Source organism: Adiantum capillus-veneris, chromosome 5, assembly GCF_014529385.1.
Source record: "Adiantum capillus-veneris isolate H3 chromosome 5, ASM1452938v2, whole genome shotgun sequence".
In the NCBI taxonomy this organism is placed as follows: domain Eukaryota; kingdom Viridiplantae; phylum Streptophyta; class Polypodiopsida; order Polypodiales; family Pteridaceae; genus Adiantum; species Adiantum capillus-veneris.
The window spans coordinates 151,114,484-151,139,559 of NC_140935.1; the positions used below are offsets into that span (position 1 = coordinate 151,114,484).

The following is a 25,076-nucleotide window of genomic DNA, read 5'->3' on the forward strand; positions in this document are numbered from 1 at the left end:
TGAAGCAAAAAGCAGAGCTTCAGAAAGGGCAAGAAAGAGGCAAAGAAGTCTAGATTTCGCCCAGTTTTTTGACAGTTCTACAGAGGAGTCATCCTCAGACAATTCCGACTCCGATGATCACAGATTTTACGCAAAGAAGAAGCATTTCTATAAAGACAACCAGTATGAATTCCTCGAAGATAAAAGCAAGAAAGTTCAAGAATTTAATGAAGGTGGGCGGTCAATTAAGTGTGACACTTTTTCTGGATTCCGCGATGCTTTGAGGGCTTTGCCCTTCATACAACAGTTTGATATAGCTTTCTCCGGAGGACATTACTCAGAGCACTCCAAGATTCGGAGGGCTACCTCTTTCTTCAAGGGAAATGCTCGAACATGGTGGTCCACCCTTCTATTGAACAAGAAAGCTCTGATTAAATGGTTGAAATTCAAAAGGCTTTTTATTTATTCTTGGCTGACTCGAGAGTACGAACGATGTATACGAACTGCTTGGAATCATCTTCGGATTTCCAAGGGAGATTCTTTGGACGCTTATTGCGAGAGATCTTGGAACTCTTTTCTACCAGCCTCTTCATTTACAAAGGTCTTGTTTAAGGAACAGATTGAGCGGTCTTGCTGCGGACTTCCTACAGAGATCCGAGACTACTACTTGGAACAAAAGTTGAATTCTTTTGAAGAATTGATGGGTCATGTGAAACGGGGTTTTAGCGATACATTTGGGAAATTTGACTTACCCCACTACTGAGATCTTGACTCAAAGAACCCAACAGACCTCTCACAATGAAAGTAGAAAGAGAAAGAGTTCCCAGAACAAAGAAAAGAAAGATACACGTCCCCGACAGACTCTTAGAGAAAGGGTTATCTATCTCAAAGAGGGGAAGTGTTTTGGATGCGGGGAACATGGGCACATCTCTGCAAAGTGCCCCAAAAAGGCACAGCAAGAACGACTGAAGACAGGACAGAGAGTTCTAGAGCAGCAAAGGAATGTGGCAGATGAAAATAGAACTGGTACCACATTGCGTGTGGCCCGAACCGAATCAGATGAACGAAAGTACAAACTTTGCCGCACTTAGGGCAAAGTGAAAGATCAGGAAGCCCTCATTTTCTTTGATGGCGAAGTCAAGGCCAACTTCTTTTCACTTGAATTGGCGGCTCCATTTATTACGCCCGACAGGCTGCGGCCACAGGCGGAGGTAGTTCTAACGGAACCCGGACGGGATGATGCGATTACACCGATCATTGGCAAACTCCGTTTGCTATGTCAGGGGTGTTTAGGACACGAGGACTTCTACGTAATGCCCTTGGGAGGTTGTGACGTCCTCCTCGAAATCCCTGGGTACCATAAGAACAATGCAGTGGTTGACTATCGGATTGAGAAAGCGACTTTGACAAATGAAGGGCAAAGAGATTGTACTTGATGAAATTCAGTTTCTTTACTCGATTTTTTTGGAGAAAACTAAATGATGATTGAAGGTCGAATATGTTTTGACCTTGATAAAGAACGCCAGAATTTTCTCCACACTCATGCCGATTGTTTTTTAGAGGGCCTGCCAGGCGAGTTGCCACCAGCTCGTCCTGAGGATCATACTTCACTGAACTTACGGTATAATCTCTTTCGTGGTGCTCTATGTCACCCATCCCATGAGGCGTCAGATATGTCCATTCCGGATGGTCGAATACTTCTTCCCGATGCACATTGTCACCCCTTCCGATGTGACGCATCAGAAGTACCCGTTCTTGGTGGCCCTATAGATATTCCCATTCATAGTTCTCCCATCATTACTTTAAATGATGCACTAGAAATGTTGTACTTGGATATATCAAGCGAGAAAACCCGCTCACTTATAAATCCAATAATTCATTTAGAATTATATTTCCTTCAGATAAAGCTAATTTAGCAACAGAGGACGAGCATGCAGGTTTAGTTCTAGGAACCCCGAACGAAGCTTTGGCTTTTTAATACTTTGGTGACCTCATCTATGCTTTATGAAGTGCAAATATGGAAACCTTCTGTATCCTGTAGCACTGAGGGATGGAGATGTATGGAAAGGCTGCTGGTTTCTATGATATCTCGGATGATTAGAGCCAAACCTTCAACACCACATGAGATAATTTGCGCAGAGCTAGCTGCATCTCCCCCCCCCCCCCCCCCCCCCCCATAAAGAAAAAAACCCCTACCCCCGCTCGTGGCAGAGGCACTTACTAGATGAGTCTCCTTTATACATAGTATCTGGGAACTCCCTAGAGACAGATATGTCCGACTAGCATTGGAGTCCTCCTGTCAACTAGCGTCACAAGGAGATGCATCTTACTGGTATGCATAGATGACATCTTGGTTTCACTATGGACAGACTCCCCCCCTTACAGTACTCATTGGATGCACCCTCCCTGTTTTTCACGCGGACAGAGACCACTAGAATCATTAGACAAAACTTGATTCAGTTAAGACACCAGACTGACATGGATACAGCCGACACATGAGTTGGGCATGAAGATGACTTTCTATAGAGAGTATCTTCTCCAGCTTACAGAGGATGGGTTTGTGACCAGTCCTAGCTACATGGATACTCATTTATCTCAAGATGTGCTATTGGTCAGATGTGCACATCTTCACATCAGCTCGAGATTGAGACTGGTAGATTCAAAGGAGTACCAGTGGAGGCTAGGACATGTCTGTTATGTCATATGGAGCCAGAGACAGCTCCATTATGTATGCCGTTGTCCACTGTACTATGAGATACGGGGCTGTTTTAACTGTCTTTTCAGAGAGGGTTTCCGACCATTGTTTAGAGTTATGAGATACCAGGATCTGAGATGCGTATCTTATAGAGTTGTGCAAACATGGAGAGGGTCTACTGAGGGGATAAGCGGAGAGAAACAGTCCCAGAGATAGATCACAGACTTCTCTAGACTAGCTACCATCTAGCCAGAGGAACAGCCACCACAGCAGATTTCAGAGTCCAATTGTACCAGAGGTACATTGGTTGACCGAGCCCGTGAGCTCAAGAGATCCAGACGCCCATGACTACGAGGAGCATCAGGATATCGATGGAGACTACAACAGAAGATCAGAACTACTCTACTGCAACACGACTACCAGGAGCATCAGGATATCGATGGAGACTACAACAGAAGATCAGAACTACTCTACTGCAACACGACTACCAGGAGCATCACAACATCGATGGAGACTACAACAGAAGATCAGGACTACTCTACGACAGCACAGGAGAGTCGAGACGCCCAGTCAGAGTACTCATCATGGAGGACATTGATGAGATTCAAAAGCGACCGATGCTGGACATCTTGGGACAATGATGATGATGTTTTATACCCTCTTGATCCCTTATGAGATTGTATCTCATAACTTTGTTTTGTGCTAGAGAGCTCCTAGTCACCCCCCTCATAGTGCCCGGTAGTTTTTATTTTTGTTGTTTTTTTTTTCTTTTCCCCAAGACATTTTATCAGATTCTATGGAGATGATTCTTTTTGGGGTCTCATAGGTCATTTTGGCCTTTTGAAGACGTTTAATATAACGTTTCATTTCATTTCATGTGTGTTTGTGTGTGTGTGTGTGCACATCCTTCAAGGAAATGCAAAACTTGACGAAAATGAACGCTTCAGTAGTTGGTTAGGACTCTTGGTGCATGCCAGATACAGAAGGTATCCACTTGAACATCTAAGAAAAGCGTAAAAGAAATGTAGCTATATTTCTGTGGATCATTTAAGCAGTTTTTGAGGTGATAACTGTGTTCTTTAGTGCTGTGAAGTATTCCTGTGCATTTCTGAGGGCCATACCAGGGGTGGAGAGTGGCAGGAAGCCCTGAGTCGATTGAATTCAATAGAGGGAAGAAGGAAAAAGGAAAAGAAGAGCCTCTTCCTAGCGTCTTGCGCGCACAACAATTGCACGGACAGTTTTTCTCGCACATTGTTGATATTTCTCTCATTCACTTCTTACTTAATCCATTGAGTAAGTACACTCACGCACAGAGATTATAATGTTTTAGGAGAGGAAAAATGTCACCGTTTGTACATCTGTTTCTTTGCAGTACAATCATATAAAGTTTGCAGTACAATCATATAAAGTTTGTATAGTTCCTTAAACAAATCGTTTTAATTTATCTATGATTAAGTAGGAACCTCATGTCTTAGTTCTTGTTTCGCCCCCAGCTTTTCGAAGGACCAGTAGAACCAGATAGTGTTTTCTTACGCTACTCAACAGCATTCGTGGAGGGAGCTACAAATATTTTTTGGTTTGTATTCACTAGTCAAGTTTGTTTTCTCATGGTCTTATTTAAGTACTAAACGTTGCAGCATGTATTGACTTCGTCATTCACAGGATTGATGTACACAGCGATACCAGAAGATTTTTTTCTTTATATCATGTAAGAAAGCTTGTCTTTTAATTTGTTCTATGATATAGAATGGTGTGGTAGCATTGTCCCCTGGCTTGAAGTCTTAAGCAAACATTGGTCTCTAGCATCTTGCTTTGTGACTGCCTCAATGGATTTCCAAAATGGTTGTTAATGATAGTTTTGTTAAAAAAAAAGTGGAAGTCACTGTTTGAAGAATAAGACAAGCTGTGTGCAAAGAAAAAGGTATTATTGACGAACATAACTTTCAGTGGATACTTCCTTGGGCTGAAGGTCGTAAAGAACTGACCTTTATTCTGAACCCACAAGCATTTGATTGGTGTTCATCTTTTTTAGGGCTTGTGGACTGCAAGGTGTCAGATGGAAAGTCTTTTTATGCTATAAGACCTTGAGGATCTTGGATTGGATTTTTTATCGAATAGCGTCCATGCTCGTTTTGTGAAGAACGTTTTGGACTATGTGACTTCTTCCTTCTGTACGTCATTCTCAAAGATTTTGGAGTTTGACAATGTTTGTATGTGTCATAGACCATGTGTATTTACTGGCAATCCACCTTTATATGGGGTAGATGCTGTTGTGTTTGAAGCATATTGCTTTTGATGGAGGTTACTGGTTCTGTTCAACCAAATCATTCCTATTTCTTTACCAGCTCTTGATCTACTTAGTCCATTAATGCTTTGTGATGGCTCTCAAGTCTTCTGGTATTCAGTTCAAGCATTGTGCTCAGTCATTATATCTTTCAGAGTCAAGCATGATATGAGTCTAAAAATGCTTTTGTCTCTCTTTTTCTTTTTCTGTGCTCAGTACACCTTGGAGCAAGTTGCACTGAAATCTCAGTGCTTGAGAAAGTTTCCAAATAAGGTAAATATAAGACAAGAGTTTTGGTGTTGTATGTAATTCGTTTACGTATTTTGATTTTTATGTTTGATCATCAGGTTCAATGGGAGCTTGTTCTTTTGGTTTCAAGATTCTTTTTCTTCTATGAACCAGGTATTTTGATAACCTTATGTATACATATGCACCTGTAGACATGTGCGCCCACACCCCCACACGCGAACACACGAGACAGGGATCTTTTTAGAGTACCTGTCCCCTGGTTTCTCAGTTCCTTGGAGTTCATGAAGTGTATTGGGTAGTGGTGCTAGTGTCATTGATGATACTTGGCAGTTGCAGTTGATGGTTTTTGACTTGGAATCTAGACTAAGGAGCTTTCTACATGGCTTGGTGCCAAAAGAGCATCCAGGATTTATGTAGGATGCATGATTTAGTGGCTGGTATTTATCGTGCCTCTTGTCCTGGATAAGATGGGTTGACACGACAGTTTTTCTTGCAGTTTTGGGATGTGCTCAGTCCAGTTCTACTCTCTGGTTGCAGCATATTTTGTCAAAGGAGAGATGCCTCCCACTATGGCGTCGGGGCTCATTTCTTTTATGCCTAACGGCGGAGATGCATTGTCCCTCCAACATTGGAGGCCGATCACTCTCATGTCTTCCGTGTATAAGATTTTAGCCGCGGCATAATTAGTATGCGTTTGAGACCGTTTTTACCTGACCTCATTCATGCTTCACAGATGTGTAGGATCAATGCATTTTGGGCAACATCTTTACCTCTTATGAGGGAGTTGCGTGGGCACGATAGTCGGGACAGCCAGTAGCTATCATGCTTCTTGACTTTGAGAAGGCTTATTGTTAGTCCCTCACCGGATCCATCCTGCACACATGACGTGATACAAGCCATACTCACACAAAGGCAAGCGTAGAGAGCGGACTTTAAACTCACCTCCCAGCCATTGAGCCAATATGGGCTCACCCCTGAACCTGGAAACCTGCAGCTAACAGGTTAGCCTTGATCGCAAGGGCTGATGTCCCATACCACCAAGCCCACGGCAAGCAGGGGTGTGGGTAGACCTGCCAAGGGCCTAGAGTCCAAGTGTGGTGATCACACAAGATGTCTTAAAAATGAGACCTCAGTCCTATTTATAGGACTTCTTAACCGCGCTTCTTAACCTCCCTTCAACTAAGGGTGCGTTCACTCGCGGGTCAATTCACATTGTTTGGACAAAGGTCATGCACCCATCCTGATGTTTGGGGACGTAACACTTCCCTCCTTATTTCCACCCCCCCCGCCCCCCCCCCCCCCCCCCCCCCCCCGACGAGAAAAAGATCCTTCTATCAGTTAACGGGACTGCCTATAGGGCTACAACCACCTCTACTAGAGAGGGCTACAACAATCATAAGGGGAGACTCTCCCAATGAAAAAACAGCATATGTACAATGAGGCTAAATCAGGAGATGGGAGGGGGGAAGAGCCACACTGGTGGACGATTGTGCCATCTGAGCACACCTTGGACCATGGTGAAGAAAGGCCCAGGGCGCCAGAGTCGAAGGAAAGCCTCTCTACGCTCGTGCATGCGGTTGGAGCTGCCCTGAAGTCTCTCGAACCATCCTCTGAGAGTATGGATCAGCTCTAGCCAAAGATCTTGAACTGTCTGTGCTGGTGGTAAAGGGGGGCCTCAAAGATGTGGAAGCAGCGGGCCCGCCAGATGAACCAGAGTGTCAGGCCGCAGATGAGCTCCCAACACTCCTCTCGTTCACTGCACCACCCTTGTGGAGTAAGCTTTGTAGTAGGATGGAGTGTAGGTCGACCCCCCTGCATCTCTATCATCTGCTGGTGGAGGATAGCTCAAACTGAAGTGCCGGGCCCGTGAGAGTGGACCAAGCAGCTGCCCCCCAAAGTGTACTACCGTGCCGTCGAAAGAGCTGGCATCAGCCGAAGGACACGAAGCCAAACCTACTGTGCCAAAGGACAATCCCAGAGACAATGGCACTGACTCTCCACAGGATGGTCACAAGCTGCGCATGCTGCCGAGAGACCACTATGTACAAGCCAACTCCCAATTGCTGTAGCTGGATGTGCAACCAGCTACTGGAACAAAGTGGCTCGTTGCGGCTGTCTGGAGTCCACAACCTCTCCCAAAAAGCTGTCAAGAATCATTTGTGAGACCCTCCTCCTGCCAATGAGGTGCTGCAGTAGGACGAGTGAAACGAACACAGGGAGTGGATCTCTTGGCTACACGGACCGCCTACAGACACGCGTCGGACGAACCACCCGACCATAGCCACCATCCCCCAGCTCCCCCCGTGTTGGGGCCAGCGTCCGAGGACGTAGGAGTGTACCAGTAAGACCGAGCGTCCCATACCACGCGGCCTCACCTCCTTGAGGTGACCTGGCGCACTTCTAGCCTCGCGGGCTAACCATTGGCACTCTGCCAGTGGGGCCTTGGCCTTCCTTTTATAAGAATGGCTGGCCACACTGGCCGGGCTCACACTACGTCCGCCCGAACACTGGATGCCCATCCCGACGGCGTCTGGGCTACATCCCCTCTCGTGTGAGCGGGACATAACATACTTCCCCCCTTAAGAACCATTGATGTCCTCATCAATGAAGTGGGGATACTAAGCTTTCAAAGTTCTAACTGCTTCCCAAGGGACGAACCTTTCAGATTGACCCTTCCATTTAATTAAGTACTCGTCATAAGCCTTTTGGCGCGAATAACGGGTACGATGATCTAAAACTGCCTCTGGTTCTTGAAAAAAATACTCAGTTTGCATACCTTGCCATACATTTTCCTTGATAGACACAACAACGTCTGCTTCGCTCAATTTTATTTTAAGGCGACTGACAGGAAACACTGGATGTACACTAACATCCGAAGGAAGAGCTAGTTTATAGGCAACTTGGCCAATCTTCTTTGTGATCAAGAATGGACCACAATATCTAGTTGAAATCTTATAATGCTTTCCCATTCGCATGGTCTTGGAATCCTTGGGTATCTTCAGATAGACCCATTGTCCCACATCAAGAGTCCTTGGAGATCTCTTTTGATTAGCATAAGTGGTGACTCGATCACGAGCTGTTCTTATACTATCCTTAGCCAATTCGAGCATTTCTTGCATGTCATACAGGAAATTACGAGCTTGCCGTTCCTTGACTTTCTCTAAGCCAATAACAATTGGGGATTTAGGCTCAAATCCATACATCAGCATGAATGGGCTAAATCCAGTAATAGAATGTTTGCTACTATTGTAGGCAAACTCTAATTGTGGAAGATACTTTTCCCAATCAGACTGCTTGTGAGAGACATAGGCTCTAAACATGTTCTCTACGTCTGATTCATCCTCTCAGTTTGTCCGTCGGACATAGGATGGTCAGAAGACGACATACTCAACTTCGTCTGAAGATGAGCAAACACATCTCACCAAAATCGGCCAGTGAACTTAGTATCTTGATCACTGACGATATCCTCTGGCAGACCATATAGCTTGTAAAGCTGGTTGATAAATAAGACCACCAACTCGGGGCTTTTTACTGTCGACTTCATTGGTATAAACTTCGCCATTTTTGTGAGTCTATCGATCACAACCGAAATGGCGTCATTGGCCCGACTAGTATTTGGCAAACCAACGATGAAGTCCATGGAAATACTCTGCCACTTGGCATCTGGGATCTCCAATGGATGTAGTAGGCAAGCTTTCTTAAGGCGCTCTGCCTTATTGACCTGACATTGAGCGCATCTCTTCACATAGCTCTCTATGTAAGAGCGCATCCTTGGCCAATAGAAATATCGCTTGACCAAAGCCAAAGTTCTCTGGATGCCTGGGTGCCCAGCGCTAGGGACATCGTGGCATTCACACAAAATCCTTTGTCGAACCTCACAGGACTGCTGCAATCTGGACAACATTTTCACTGTCTATGAGGCAATTGAATGGGCTTGTCAGACAGATCAACATAATACTATTCAGAGGATGGGTTTCTCCTTGCAGTGGATCAGAGGTGTTATCTGCCTTATACCGTAGTTCTTCTAGTGTTATTTACAGAGTTCTGACGTATCAAGCCATTGAAGACCTAACGGGTTAGGGTTCCCCAAGCCTAACTCTAGGCAAGCTGCAGATCTTGGCCAAGGGGCCTAAACCCTACTAGAAGCAGAAGAAGAAGTCTTACCAACTTACAGATCCTCGCCAAGTGACCCAAATAACAAGTTTGTTTAGGATTAATAATCCTAACCTCGACCAACTTATGGAACCCCATTAGACGGGGCCTAAAGAGAAAGCACCCCCCCCCCCCCCCCCCCCCCCCCCCCCCCCCCCCCCCCCCCCCCCCCCCCCCCACACACACACACACACACAGAAGCCTTGTGTAAAGTGATGATGTGGTAGCTGTACGGACCATCTGCAAATTGCGTTGACATATTGATGTGGCAGACTGCACGAACACCCGTGTAATGCGTTGACATACTGACGTGGCAGTTGTACGGATTTTCGTATTTTGTGCTGACAGCTTTTAGGCGGCACCTTTCAGACAAGATACTTTCGGGTTTGATGCTTTTCATGTAAATTGCTTTTAGATGGACTAGGGCCTTTAAATATGAATTGTGGGCTCTCTCACTGGCATTCTATCGCATCCAGATGTAGAGTAGAGCCATAGGTGTTGTACTTGGAGTTGAAGCAACATAAAGAAATACTGAAAGGGGCGCCGGGGTTTGGGGCCAATGCTCTTTTGGGGTGGAACTCCGTGATTCCGTGTCTCAAGTGCAATGCATCTCTTTCAATTTAGTTGTTTTGAAGCGTCTAAAGTCTGTTCAGTCTGTTCTTTTCCGTTGGTACGTGGTGCCCTCCCGTTACAGTGGTATTAGAGCTCCAGTCGTGCTTTTTTGAAAGCATACCTGTCCTTCCAAAGAGTAGACAGAGTAAGATAGTGCTTCCAAATTTCACGAGAAATTTTTTTCTCTTTTTGGGAGAGAGAGATCCAAGAAAAGCTTTACAGTTTCCGCAACAGTTTGACAACATCTATGCCATGGGGAATTACTCAGAAGAATCAAAGATCTTTCGAGACACTGCGTTTCTTAGAGACAGTGCCATGCAGTGGTGGGTCTCTATAGCTACCAAGCTGCACACTCCAAGGACTTGGCAAGCTTTCAAGGAACTTTTTACCCCAAGTTACACATCTTTCTTTGGAGTGCAACTTTTGGTAGAGTGGGTTATCCGAAGTGCTTGCCACGGAAACCCTAACAGATTACAATTTGAAATTTCTGGACAACTATCATCAGGTGTCCCTTCTCGAGTTGATAACCTTGGAGGCCCAGTGTGATTGCTATATCATTGGACTGTGAACAGTGCTATCATCAGGTGTCTCTTCTCAAGTTGGTAACCTTGGAGGCCTAGGTGTCATCAGGTGTTTGGACAACTATCATTAGGTGTCTCTTCTCGAGTTGGTAACCTTGGAGGCCCAGTGTGATTGCTATATCATTGCACTGCCAGCACTGCTACAAGACCATTCAAGAGCTTATGGACCATGCTGCGGTCGGCTACAACCTTATAGAAGGAACCTAACACTAACTTTGGTGTAGGTCTTAGGATGGAAAGTAAGTCGTCTTTTCGAGCTCGACGGACCAAGATACATCGAGAATGCTTTTTAAGCTTGATTTAGACACTTTTTGAACTTTGTTTAAGAACCTGTTCGGGGAATTGTTTGAAGATGCTGTTTGGAATTTGTTTGAAATGGATGTTATCTGTTTTGAACCTGTGTTGGTGCCGATTTGAGAATTGCGTGACTCTGGTTTTGTTTCAACGATTTACTGTTGGCAAGGGTACTGATGCTTGATAATGCCTGCACATACTCATGGCCCGGACACTTGTGGTTATTTGCGGGGGGAGTATTGAATGATTGAGTGGTGCTTATTGAAACCGGCCCGTAGGGCGGTAGGCGTTGGCTTTCACCCGAAATTCTTTACTTTAAGCACACACACAGAGCACTTTGCAAAGGAGACCTGTAATGGGAATTAACACTTAATCACACACACGGCTCGGAACTTGGCTCTCTCTCTCCCCTACGTGCCATCTGATCAGATTTTATCTTCTTCCTGATAGGGATAAAATGGGCCTGCTTGCTGAACCTGCAGATAATGGTCCATATACCATCATTCCCTGTTGGCGTTCTTGGAAGATCAAAGATAAAGTCCATAGCAATGCTTTCCCATGGCTTATCCGGAATCGGCAGTGGTTGTAACCAAGGTGGAAAGGTACGTAGTGTACGGTACAGTTTAGGTACGTACGAAACGTACTTCCGTACTGAACCAACCTTTAGGTACGTGATATATACGTACCATTTGTAAAAAAAGAAAATTACACTAAATTTAAGTTCACAGACCTTTCAAAAGAGAGATTGTAATCTTGGTCGATTAAAAAAGCCTAAGGCTCTCTCCCTTTCACCCTATTATCCCAATCTGAAAGCGCCTCTAGCGCGAGTGGTCCGTGGAGAAAATGGCCCCCAAAAAAAAAAAAAAAACAAAAACACCCAAAAAAATAAAAATAAAAAAATTGCTGTATTGTACCGTACGGTACGTACTGTACCGTACCATACGGTTGTACCGTACGGAATCGTAAGGTACGTACGTACGGATTCCACCTTGGTTGTAACAACCCTGGTGTCTTTTGCCTGTCAAACTTGACCTTTTGGCAAACTATGCATGCTCGCACAAAGGCATCCACATCTCTCCTCAAGGTAGGCCAATAGAAGAACGTCTCTACCGCCTTAACTGTTGCATCAATGCCACGATGCCCTGCATACGGTGGGACATGACTCTCTTCCATGACCTTATGTCGCAGTGGCCTAGTGACACAAAGTCTGCCATGCATCATCATAAAACCATCTCTGAGGAGGTAGTGCTCATGATGTTGCCCCTCTTGTAACTGTTCAAAGATCCTTGCAAAATCTTCATCAGTAGTATACTGTTCCTTCATGTCATCTAACTCATGATGATAAGGAATTCACACAGCTGAAATTTGTGGCTTTCTTGATAACGCATCAGCCACAACATTCTTCTTGCCTTCCACATGCATAATCTGGAAGTGGAACATGGAAAGAATGTTTGCCCATCGCATATGCTTTTCGGATAACTTTGACTGTGTCAAGAAGTATCGCAAGGTCTGATGATCTGTTTGGACAACAAAATCAGCACCTAAGAGGTAGTGCTTCCAGCTAGAAAGCGCATGAATCACGGCCAAGAGCTCTTTCTCATAGACTTGCATAGTCCTCTCTGGCCCTTGCAAAATTCGGCTTTCATAAGCTACTACCCGTCCATCTTGCATTAGCACTGCTCCGATGCTACTGCCACACGCGTCACACTGGACCACAAATGACTTCCTAAGATCTGGCAAAACAATAACTGGATCTGAAGTCAACTTTTCCTTTAAGAGACTAAAAGCTGAAATCTCTTTTTGGGTCCATCTGAAAGTGACCTCTTTCTTTTGCAATGCGTGAAGAGGCGATGCTATCTCTGCAAAATTTCTGATAAACCTTCTATAGTAGGAACACAATCCCAAGAAGCTCCTGACATCGTGCACAGTCTTCAAGTCTGGCCACGTCTTGATAGCTTCAACCTTTGCGGGATCCATTCTAACACCATCCTTTGAGACTATGTGGCCCAAAAAGTGGATCTCTTCAAGGAAGAATTCACTTTTCTTAGGATTGACAAGTAACCTGTGCCTGCGCAGCTCTTCGAACACAATGGTCAAGTGACGCCTATGCTCCTCTTCATTCTTCGAATACACTATCATGTCATCGAAGAACGTTCCAACAAACTGTTGATGCGAGCGGAAAATCCGGTCCATCATTCTGTTGAACGTGGCAGGAGCATTTGTTAGCCCAAACGGCATCACTAGAAACTCATAAAGACCAAATGTCGTTCTAAACGCAGTCTTGTGCACATCCTCTGGCCTTATACGAATCTGATGGTACCCACTCTTAAGGTCTATCCTGCTGAAAATTGCAGCACCCTCTAAACGATCAGGAATATCATCAGTGCGAGGAATAGGAAACCTATTCTTGATGGTATTCTTATTCAACGCACGGTAATCAATACACATGCGCCATGAGCCATCCTTCTTCTGCACTAGGAGCAATGGGGAGCAAAAGGGTGAAGAACTAGGCTGAATCAGCCCCTTCTCTAATAACTCCTCAACCTGGCCCATAATCTCTTTCTGCTGCGCCGCACTAACCCTGTAGGGAGGTCTATTTGGTGGGCTACACCCTGGCACCAAATCTATCCGATGGTCCTCAGGTCTCTCTGGCGGCAATTGCGACGGTAATGAATCAGAAAAACAGTCACTAAACTTTTGCAAAAATGTTGACCTTTCTTTATCTAACACAGATAAATTTGATTGATCACTATCTGAGACATCACGTGCAAAAATCAAGTACACAGAAAGATGATTCTTTATTACAGAAGTGATAGCAGAAGCAGATACAATAGGGACTGACTCTCCTTTAAGCTTTACATCCAAGATGTGAGTTTTGCCCCTATGCTGTACAGTGATCTTTTTGTTGTAGGCATCCAAGACTCCATGCACTCGGAACATCCACGGGATCCCCAACAAGGCGTCACAACCTTCCAGCGGCATGATGTAAAACTCTTCAGTGTCCACATACGACTGAATATGCAGACGTAGTTTTCCAATGATGGGAGTAACACACTCTGAGTAGCCAGGACATGCCAACCCTGCCTCTGCTGTGTACCCCATCTCTTCAGCTTTGATGCCCAGCTTCATAGCTAACTCTGGTGAGATAAAGTTGGCTTTGGCACCTGGATCAAAGAAGATGAGTGCCATCTGATCCCTAACTTTACCCCATGCCCTGCATAACTCACTGGCATCTGTGTTGGGCTTGTCACCCACCATGTCTGGCACTAAACCTGCCGTGGGTTTTGGCTTCTTGCCTTTCTGTTCTTCTTTATCCTCTGAGTCAGCTGGCCTTTTCCTTTGTGGACAATTAATAGAAAAGTGACCAGGTTGCTCGCATATAAAGCATTTGCTCTCAGCCATTAGGACCTTCTTTTCCTCGAGCGACTTGCGCACAAAAGGCTTCCTTTTCTGTTTCTTTGCGTGCGCTCCAGAAGTCCCGGCTGAATCCTTGGCTTTGGTGGCCTTTTCTGACCCCTGCGACGCATCAGGAGCCGTCTTCACAAAAGGCTTCTTCGCTGAATTTTTCTTTTGCTGCCCTCCTTTGTCACTGCTCGGAAATCCACTGTCCTCTCCTTTCAACAAGGCAAGACCAGTGTTCGAAACTTCCATAAGCTGAGTAAGGGTAGCCACTCTGTTCTTTGTACAGTAATCGCGAAGCCCTTTAGGCAGCCCACAACAGTACTTCTATATCTGCTCTGTCAATGGCACAAATCTGTAGGAGGTCACTGAGTAATGCTTTACAAAACCTCCTATTGTACTCGAGCAAGCTCTTGCACGAAGCTGAAGTAAGCTGGTGCCAATCTGTGAGGACATCGGCTTCAAATTCATTTGATAGCCAAGCAGATGCAAACATTTGCTTGAAGTAAACCCAAGTGGCGGGTGCCTGTCCTTGCATTAACAATGTCGTCCACCATGTAAGCGCATTGTCCTTTAAGAAAGTGGCAGCTTTCCTGACCTTCGAGGCCTCTGTAAAATTCCCTCCCGCATAAGCTCTATCAAACTGTTGGAGGAAAGTGAGTGCCTTTGTCTTGTCCTCGAAACCATTGAAGGTACTGAACTTTACCGCTGCACCACCTTCTTTGTAAGCCTTCGGCTTCTCTAGTGCCCCCAAATTGTCATACGGAATGGTCTGCAACATGGGCACTGTACTAGGCATCATCGGCACGTGTTGGCCATTCACATTTTGCGTTAGAGGTGCGATATCTGGCTGCTGTCCAGAAAAACCAGCCATGCCAAAATGACCCTGTGGCACCCCAAACTGGCCCTGGTTGCAGTGGAAACCTTGCTGCATGCCGATACTACCATACATGGGGTTTGGCATGATGCCTTGCATACCCCCGAACATTGTTCCTGGCATGTACTGCTGACTTCCAGACGCATAACCAGCCATACTTTGGAACACTGATCCACCCCCGAAATACCCAGGATGTACCGTGGGTGGTGGGAAAACTGAGTGCATAGCCTGGTATCTAGCTCCTTGTCCATTCAAGACAGCATGCTGGCTCTGAAAAGTGGCGGGCTGAACTGGCATAACCTGTGGAATAGGCATTTTAGCCACCTGTTCAAGCACGGGAGGAACCTGCTTTGAAGCCCCCGACTCCGCAACATGCGAGTGTTCCCTTTCCTCCTGCGCCACATGAAGTACCTGGGCTTGAGCATCAACAAGCTCCGTACGCGGCGTAGGTTGCCTATTTTGCTGTTGCACTGGTGGCGCTTGTAAGAATTCCATAAACCTCGGATTCTGCACCAGCTGCGAAAAAACATTCACCGCGGCAACTAACTGAGTCTTGAACGCATCATCCTTAAGTTGCCCTGTCATAAAGCCCTGTACTACTGGAGGGACATTCACGTTGACAGGAGGTACAGACTGACGTGGCCGTGAGCTCTCGCCAATCTCAAAAACTATAGGAATCTCATGCCTGTCCTTTGAAGAGGAACCCTCTTCCATAATTCCCTTCCCCTTGTCGTCCATAGTGTAATCCCCGTGTTCCTGCACTGTGTGTCTTTACCCTGAACAATCCAGGCTCACTCTTTGAGGAAAAAGTGATTGATGTCCCGGCAACGGAACCATGAAACCGGCCCGTAGGGCGGTAGGCGTTGGCTTTCCCCCGAAATTCTTTACTTTAAGCACACACACAGAGCACTTTGCAAAGGAGACCTGTAATGGGAATTAACACTTAATCACACACACGGCTCGGAAGCTAGAATTCTCCGAGCAGACGCCGACAACCTGTAGGCCCCAAAATTGGCGCCCCTTTCGGTATTTCTTTATTCTTTAGGAGGGTAAATTACAAGGTAAGGTCCTGGGAATCCTTCACGTGTATCCACCTAGATACCATTTGATTTGGCCAAATTTCGGCAGCATAACAGCCCCAAAATTTGCGCGAAACCAATTCCCCTGCTAGAACTCACTTGCACTGGCGTATACCCTCTGTTTCCTGCCCAAAAACAGTAAATTCAGCACGCTGTATTTACTGGATTTTGCCCTGTTTTCAGCCCCAAACAGTCCCCTAACTGTCCTCTGCCAGTGGGGCACGATTCCCAATGGTCCTGGCGTCCGTATGGCTGAAAAACAGTGAATTTACAGCGCATACACAGCGCTGATTTTGCACCTGTACGGTGAGGTTATGACCCTCACCAGTGCCTGCTTTGGAGCAGCAGTTAGCTACCCCTGTTCCTGCTCAAGGAGGCTCTTGCCTTAGCACAAAAGCATGAACCCACACAACTGTACATCAGTCAAATGAGTAGCCCTCTTGTGGGGCATCACATAACTGCACGTAGGGGAGAGAGAGAGCAGTGTGTAGTGTGCAGGGCATCACTCCTAGCACCACACTGTACATGAGAGGGAAAGGAAGCACTCCATAGCTCTTAACCTGTGACAAAATGCAAAAGGAGGCTCATCCCAGCTTAAAAATTCAGCGCCCATTTTTCTGGAAGAGGCAAGTCCCTGAAAATGTGACACTTGGCGCATTTACAAGCATTTTCCCGTTTCGGGTTCGCCGCTTAAAAATATCCCAACTGACGCGTCAGTTGACTTCGCGGCAGAGTTATAAAATGTTCCCCTAGTCATACCGGAGGTAATGACGCGAACACATTTCACGGCCCAAAATAGCAGTTCCCTAAATTTTAGGAGATGCTTCCGTTGGGCTCCCACTCGTCTTCTGACCATCTATCCTCATTTGGACCGCATCCAAAAGTGCAATGTGGCCCAACTGTCGGATACTTTTTGTTGGTAGTCCCACCTTGACTTTACGCCTTAATTGAGTTCACTTCCTAGTATCCACCAACTTGCTAAGTGCGACGGGGGGACCTATATGATCTTGCTTTGAGCCTAGACATCCTCTTACCATACGAATTCCAGTGCCGACCACTTCCCGTCTGCGGGTGAATATACCGTTCACATTGGCCATACAATGTCCGACCGTTTGCTACTTCAAAAAGAGGGTCTCAAAACAAATAAAATAAACCCCATTGGAAAGAAACCAACAACCAAGGTTAGCAGTTGCCACATCTCTGTGACATGGTTAATACCTGCCACGTCCTCGTGACACTTATACTCATGGCGGCCCAGACCCTTGTGGTTATTTGTTGAGGAAGTATTGCATGTTTAAAAAGTGTTGTTTTTACTCATGGCCCGGACTTGGATGGTTATTAAGGGGGGGTGTATTGAAGAAAGCTTGAGTAGTGGTTACTCAGCACCTCCAAGCGACGCAGACTGCGAACTGGGGAGCGTTTGGTTGTAAAAGGCCTCTATATCTCATGGACCGCACCTCTTTAGGTTATTTGTGGGAGGAGTGATGAGAGAGTTGTTGAATAGCTCATGGCCCAGATTGGAATGGTTTTTGCGGGGGGTGTTCATCGTATATTCCACCCGATTGGCACGTCCTCATTGAGGGACAAACTTTTTAACCTTTTCATCACAGATGGTGGGTGTACTTCGATCCTCACTTGGGAGTACTAATTGATGCTCTATAGGGGACTCTCGTCTTGAACATTGCATAGATTGGCCATCATAGACGTCACATCAGACTCGAGTTTTAGGGAGAGGTTTTACTAGATGAGCAGTTGACTTCCCATTGGCAGCCTGTTAGAGTGGTTAGATCAGGTGTTGACCCTGTGTTCAGTACCAAAGAGGCATTACTTTGGAGACTCTGGATTTGGCAAGGAAAGCCGCTTGTTCAATTGGACTGGAATCCTGGTGAGTGACAGTGGACTTTGTTGAGCGATGATGGAGCCCCTCTATCCCTTTTTGAGTACTATCTCCCTTAAGAGAGGCTTCTCTTGCGGATTCGACATCCACCTCACCGTCCACGCCAGCCATAGGTGTGGTAGGATCAGTGCATCCTACCAGCTTTCCAACGATAGTTTTGGTCATGCATCCAGGCCCTCCAGTTTTGGTCGTGCGGTTGATCCGCCCGATATGTTTCATGTGGATGATAGCTGGACCCGAGGCGTCCACTAGAAAATGTGTAAGATAGCACATGCGAACAAAATAAGAGATTTATAATTAGGTACATTTACAGAGAAATGTACTTACATAAAGGGTTTTTTAATTGAGAAAGTGAAAATTTTCAAATATAGGGGCTAGTTTTTTTTACAAAAATGCATACATAAGGGCATAGTCACAGGGGATGCCCATTTTTGGGCTTCACGTCCCTACTTTTCCGTTCCCACTTGCTGTCCCGTCCTCTTTTTTACACTAAAAATCCATTTGAGCCCCGTCCCCACTTCTCGGAAGTTGGGATGCGTCCCTTGTGACTATGCATAAGGGGTTCATATAATACTTGAAAATATAGAGGTAAGGGATTATTTAAATACCTCTTGTTTTGCAATTTTTACGTAGTGGACTCTTGAGGGTGTTGGATTGCGTATAGGCACTTGGTCGACAGACACTAGTCATGATGTGACTTGTTAGAGATGCACTTTGGAGCTCGAGTCCTTGAGGCACTATTTCTTGGTTTGTCCATATGTGGATGACAGTTTGTTGTTTGTTGATTAGAGTGGGTATTCATGATGGATTTGTGATGTGGGGGGCAGTTGCATGGCTTTTGCAATTTCTGGGTGACACCTTTTTTAGGGGTTGCCAACAGATTCGGACTTCCTACTTACTCTCTTAGGATACAGACGAGACACTCTACAGATGATCCTAGATGCAAGTCACGTGTTGGATTTCTGCCTGCGAAACACAATTTTCACCACGATATGCAGCATCACGCTATGGACCTTGTGGAAAGCTCGATGTGCCCACATTCTCAGCTCTCAGTCCCCTATGTCCACCATTTTGATAGTCATTTGGTCAGAGCTACTGCATACTCTTCTCAGTCAGTGGGATTCTTCAGCTGGCTCCTCCAGGGCATTGGATGTCACGTGACACATCCAACCCTACGTGTCCGTGGATAAGCTACAACATAACAGGGTTCCGTCAGTCCAGTTAGTCTAGATTAGAAGTGATCTGGCACTTTTGTGAGTCTATTCGTAGACCGTGCATGCCCAGTCACTTAGTATAGATGCATATCCTCTGGTTGCACACAGCATGATCATAAGCATTCCCATCAGAATCCATTAGAATCAGTTAGGGGATTTTTCCAGTGCATTTAGCCTATTTTACCTATTTTGACATTTTTCACTTATTAATTTAAGTGACTTTCCAACAAAAGTAGGTAGGGCAATTTGGGTAAGAAAATATATAAGCAAACCAAAGTTAGCACTAAATGGTAGATGAGCCAGGAGAACAGCAGGCCATTGGCGAGCTTGCCTTGGAGTTTTTCCCTCGCTCAGCCGTAGCGTTTTTGCTCCATCGCCAGCCTCCACTTTGCCTTGGCGTTTTTCTGCAGATAAGCCTCAGTTTCAGGCCCAAAACGCAGCCCATCTCAACGTTTTTCCTCAGCTACCACCTGCGTTTTTCAGCCACAAAAAAGAAGCCCCGACTTTCAGCAATTCAGTTGCAGAGATTTCAGCAGTTAGCGTGTTTGGACAGCAGTCAAAAGCCTTCAGTTTTCAGCCCTATTGTCGGCCTCGCCATCCCCGTCGTCATCGTCGACATAGCCTAGACTTGCATCAGTCACATGCATCATCATTGTACCAGTTTGTGCAATCAATAGTAGACCACTCTCGCCGACGAGAGTGGGGCCTTCGGAGGAGGGTTTTACAAACATCTTTGGTGTGGTATCTCTCTTCTCTCTCTATCTCTCAGTCTCATACACTTACATGCACAGTGTCCATTCACTTTGTTTGTGATCATAGCACTCTTCATTAAGAACGGAAGGCTCTACTTTCCATAAGAACATAAAAAGAACCTTGAGCACATTATGGAGCACTCATCTTGAGCAAAGCGCAAATATTCACTCCGCTGCACCTTACATTGGTATCAGAGCTTTGACAGTGTTCTGTATCACTCAAGGAAAGAACCACAAGAATCACAAGAATTTTTTTTTGCTTGTTGCGGTCGCACGATCCCAAGTTCGCTTGGGCGTGTCGATTCTTAATCGTGTTTTTGAAGAGTGACAGGAATCCCAAGAAAGAAGGGCTTGTCCAGCCTCCCCTCGTGTCTCTTTTCACTCATTGGGAGCGGACCGTGTACTTAGCGGCCGGCGAATCGACGTGAGGTGGGAAAAAGAAACCTTGGTGTGAGCGCAAGGCCGCCAAGAGGTGCGCCCGCGGAAAGGAGTAGAACTCGGGTGAAAAGAAGATCCTTCTCAAACACGGTTTGCAAGCGAAAGAAAACCTCAAGAACCTAAAGACCCTCAAGAACCCAAGTTCCTCGTGAACTTAAGAACCAAAGATCATAGTGCATGGTCGTCACCCGAAGCGGAATGGATTACTGGTGATGAGCATGAGAGAGGCGACGAAGAATTTTCCTCACCAAGAGATTTTTGCGACCCTCCCCCTTCGCCATCTACGCCACGGGTTGTACCAACTTCGATGGAGGCGATGGTCAAGTCGATGTTGGACATGATGGCACAACAATAAGAAACGAATCGAGTTGCACTGGCACAACTAGCAAGAAAATCAGAACAACAGGAAGCTAAGGACCGCAAGCGCGACGAAAGAAACGAAAGAATTTCCGCACAACAAGAAGCAAATCGCATTAGCATGATGGCCAAACAAGAAGAGACTTACATTGCTTTGGAATGCGAACGCGACGAACGAAAAGAAAGAAAAGAACAAAGAAAGGAGGAAGCGGCAGCACGAAGCGCAGCCTTGGAGGCCGAGCGTGCAGCTCAAAGAGTGGCCTTGGAGATCGAGCGTGAGGCTCAAAGAGAACTACGTACTCAAGAATTGGTTCGACAAGTACTTGCCTCGAAGTTCGAACCAACCAAAGATCGTGGGAGTTCCTCAAGTGGCGCAAGCCACAATGCGGATTCCAATAACCCAGTCACACAGAGAAGTTGACTTTCAGTAAGTATGATGGTAAGATGGATGCTACGGTTATTCATTCTTGGTTGCATCAATTTAATGCTTATTTTGTGACAACTAAGAAGACAGGGAGTAGTAAGGTATTGACGGCAGCTATGTACCTTGCCGGTGATGCGATCAATTGGTACTATGCATGGCAAGAGGCACAGCTGGCCGCACACCTAGAGGAAGCCGACGAACTCACGCCCCTGTCCTTCAGTTGGGTTGATTTCCAAGACAAGCTCAAGGCGCGGTTTATGCCACCTCAGTACCTCGCACGATTGAAGGACGATTGGCGCGCTCTCAAGCAAAATGGTATGCCGGTTATGTCTTTCTCTAATCGGGTTTGCAGCTCGGCAGTCAATTACGCAAATCGGATTCGGAGCGCAAGGAGGCTTTTCTTTACGGATTGGACGAGTATATCAAGTATGATGTCGAGGTACTTGATCCAATCGATCTCAACAAGGCAGTAGCGATTGCTCTCGCACACGAGATGAAGCACAACAAGGGAAAAACCCCACAGAATTCTCAGAACATACAGAATGGTAAGAACGGTAATTCTTCTAGCCCTTCTTCCTCTAATTCCTCGGAAAAGAACTCTAACAATGAATCTAAGGGTAAGGCTAAAGCACTTGCAAAACCTAAGCTAACCCCATAAGAAAAAGCTTCACAAGGAATTGTAGGAGGATACATCACGGCTGAAGAACAAGTGATTTATGCTAAAGAAGGTAGATTTTTTCAATGTCATGTCAAGGGTCACATTAAGAAGGCCTATCCTAAGACAGTTCCACCCAAAGAACAAAAGGCATCCACAGCAACCACAAGCACTATCTCACACCAACCTGCATCTTCTCATGACTCTGACACACACATTGATGAGTCCCTCATGAAGTGTTATGGTCATGTAAAGGGTCAGTATTTTATCATATTGTTTGATCCAGGCAGTATGCATGATGTGATTAGTCCCTCTCTTGTTGAGAGAGCCCGCCTAGAGGTTAGTCAGAAATCTCCTCTCGAGGTTTCTGGCTTCCCTCCTGGTATGGACTCTCTCATCACGAAGGAGTGCCTTGATGTGATGTTTACCGTTCAACAAGCTTCTTTCAGTAGGAAATTTCTTGTGTCTCCTCTCTCAAGATGTGATATGATTTTGGGCATAAGATGGTTTCGTGAACTCAACCCTCTCATTGATTGGGAGGCTAACACTCTCACTTTACATGCCAAAACTGATTCTCCCCTCATCATTCGTGTTGAAGAGGGCTTGCATTCTTTGCCTATCATCTCTCATGTGCAGGTAAAGCGTGAATTACAACGAGGAGCATAAGCGGCATTCATCTATGCTGCCCCAGTTTCCCAGAGCATCCAGGCAAGTATTCAGAGTTGTTTACGAAGTTTAAACATCTCTTTTTGCAGGATGATCTTCCACCTCGTCTCCCATCCGAGCGGCCGGAGGACCATCGCATCGAGCTTATGGAGGGGGCACAACCTGTCAGTAAGGCTCCCTATTGATTGAACAAGACACAGGAGGAAGAGTTAGAGCGACAACTCACGGAGTTGGTGGCTAGAGGATTCATATGCCCTAGTGTAAGTCCTTTTGCTGCTCCTATTTTGTTTGTTCGCAAGAAGAATGGTTCGTCTCGTTTGTGTGTTGATTACAAGGCATTAAACAAGATGACTGTCAAGAACAAGTTTCCGATGCCTCGCATTGAGTATATCCTCGATAGGCTCAATGGGGCAAAGGTTTTCAGCAAGGTCGATCTCAAAAGTGGATACCATCAGGTACGGGTATTCAAAGGCGACATATTCAAGACCGCTTTTCGCACCGAGCGAGGGCAATGGGAGTATATTGTTATGCCTTTTGGATTCACAGGTGCCGTGGGTACATTCAATCGTCTCATGGTAGGTCGTTTCGGCGATATGGTCGGTGTATGTGTGTTCATCTTTTTAGATGATATTCTCATTTTTTTTGCATCGTGGGAACAACATGAAAGAGATGTCGAAAGGGTACTAACTCGTTTGGATGAGTGTCAGTTGTACATTGCAGCTAAGAAGTCTAGATTTTTTCTTACTGAAGTCACTTATCTGGGTTATATCATTTCTGCAGAAGGCGTGAAGCTAGATCCGGCGAAGGTGGATTAGGTTCGTAATTGGGATTTGTCTAAAATTGCATACGATGTGCGTTTTTTTCTTGGTTTATGTCAAACATATAGTTCGCACATAGAGAATTTTGCATGCATTGCTGCACATATGACTGATGTTTTGAAAGGGGTAAAGACTCGCCGTCAGCGCGTAGACTTGTCCGAGGCAAACATTGAGGCTTTCGCAGCTCTCAAGGTTGCGGTGACAGAAGCACCGTGTCTTATCTTTGCCTCTTGGGATGATGCCTTTGAGGTATGGACGGATGCGAGCAATGTTGCCATAGGCTTTGTGCTTCAGCAGCATGGTCGTCTTGTAGCTTTCCTTAGTTGGAAGCTCAATAGTACGGAAAAGAATTATTCAGTTTACGATAAAGAACTTTTGTCTGTCATTCACTCTCTTAATCATTGGAAGCATTTTCTTTATGGTAGAGAGTTTACAGTGCGCACAGATCATCAAGCCCTCACGTGGCTACAGTCTATTCCTAGTGCACATTGAAGTGATCGCCAAGAACGGTGGTCACAATTTTTTGAGCAATTTGGAGGTTTGATTGAGTATGTGCCTGGAAAAGCTAACCCTGTTGCAGATGGGTTGAGTCGCAAAGGACAGATTTTGGCTCTTGAGTCAAGAATCACATTTTCTATTCAGGGTGAGTCTTTTTGACAGCATGAAGAATCAGTATGTGGATTTCGAGTTTGGTAAGCATTGGTTGCAGGCTCTTGCTTCCCAAGGGCCAAGCAACTATCTCATTCGTGATGGATTGTTGTTTTTTTGTCAACGTTTATGTGTGTTGCCCTCTCTCAGGCCAACCATATTGTATGATGCACATGATTCTCTCACGGGTGGGCACAGGGGAATGAACACCACTTTGGAAAAAATTGAAAGATTCTTTTATTGGCCTAAAATGCGAAAAGATGTGTTTCGTTATGTCACACAGTGCACTATATGTCAAAAAGTAAAAGCTCCTCGGGATAAGCAGCAAGGCCTCTTGCTTCCGCTGCCTATTCCCGATGGACCTTTTCTGGATATTTCCATGGATTTTGTGACTAACCTACCACCAAGTTTGCATTCAAGGAACACTCAATGTTTGACAATTGTTGATCGTTTCAGCAAGTTTTGCATGTTGATTCCTTGTAAAGCCACAGTTACTACACAAGATGTAGCACGGTTGTTCATTAAGCATTGGTACCCCCTCTGTGGTTTGCCAAAATCAATTGTTTCAGATAGGGATGTTAAGTTCACGTCCAATTTTTGGCGCGCACTCTTTGAAAATTTTGGCAATAAGTTGAATTTATATCGGCTTTTCATCCACAATCAGATGGTCAAACAGAAATTTACAATCAATTGGCTTTTGATGTTTTAAAGCCATATGTACATGATGAACAGTCTTAGCGGGAGCTCTATCTCCCATTGGTACAGGCTATTTTGAATGACTCTTTTTCTTCTGCTATTGGTCGAACTCCGTATGAGGCAGCTTTTGGCCGTCCGTTCCAACCACTTTTAACTCGCTCGGTCAGTCAAATGCCTGATGCCAATGCTGAAAGTCAGTCATTGGATGAGATTTCTGAGAGTGTGAAGCTTCGGCTAAGCAAGGCTCAGGAATCTTATTCACGGCAGGCTAATAAGCATCGTCACGATGTTTCGATCAAGGAAGGAGATT

The 25,076-nt window shown here is 45.5% G+C and overlaps 1 protein-coding gene across 4 annotated transcripts in view; it reads left to right on the top strand.

Annotated features, from left to right (window-relative positions):
* Positions 1-25,076, top strand: part of LOC147458291 (K-stimulated pyrophosphate-energized sodium pump protein) — a 109,463-nt gene that overhangs the window by 26,864 nt on the left and 57,523 nt on the right. For all 4 annotated transcript variants that reach the window (XM_086512959.1, XM_086512961.1, XM_086512958.1 and 1 more), the window contains 4 exons: positions 4,168-4,250; positions 4,337-4,382; positions 5,175-5,231; positions 5,306-5,360. In XM_086512959.1, coding sequence (XP_086369085.1) covers positions 4,168-4,250; positions 4,337-4,382; positions 5,175-5,231; positions 5,306-5,360 — 241 coding nt within the window. The remainder of the gene's footprint in view (positions 1-4,167; positions 4,251-4,336; positions 4,383-5,174; positions 5,232-5,305; positions 5,361-25,076) is intronic.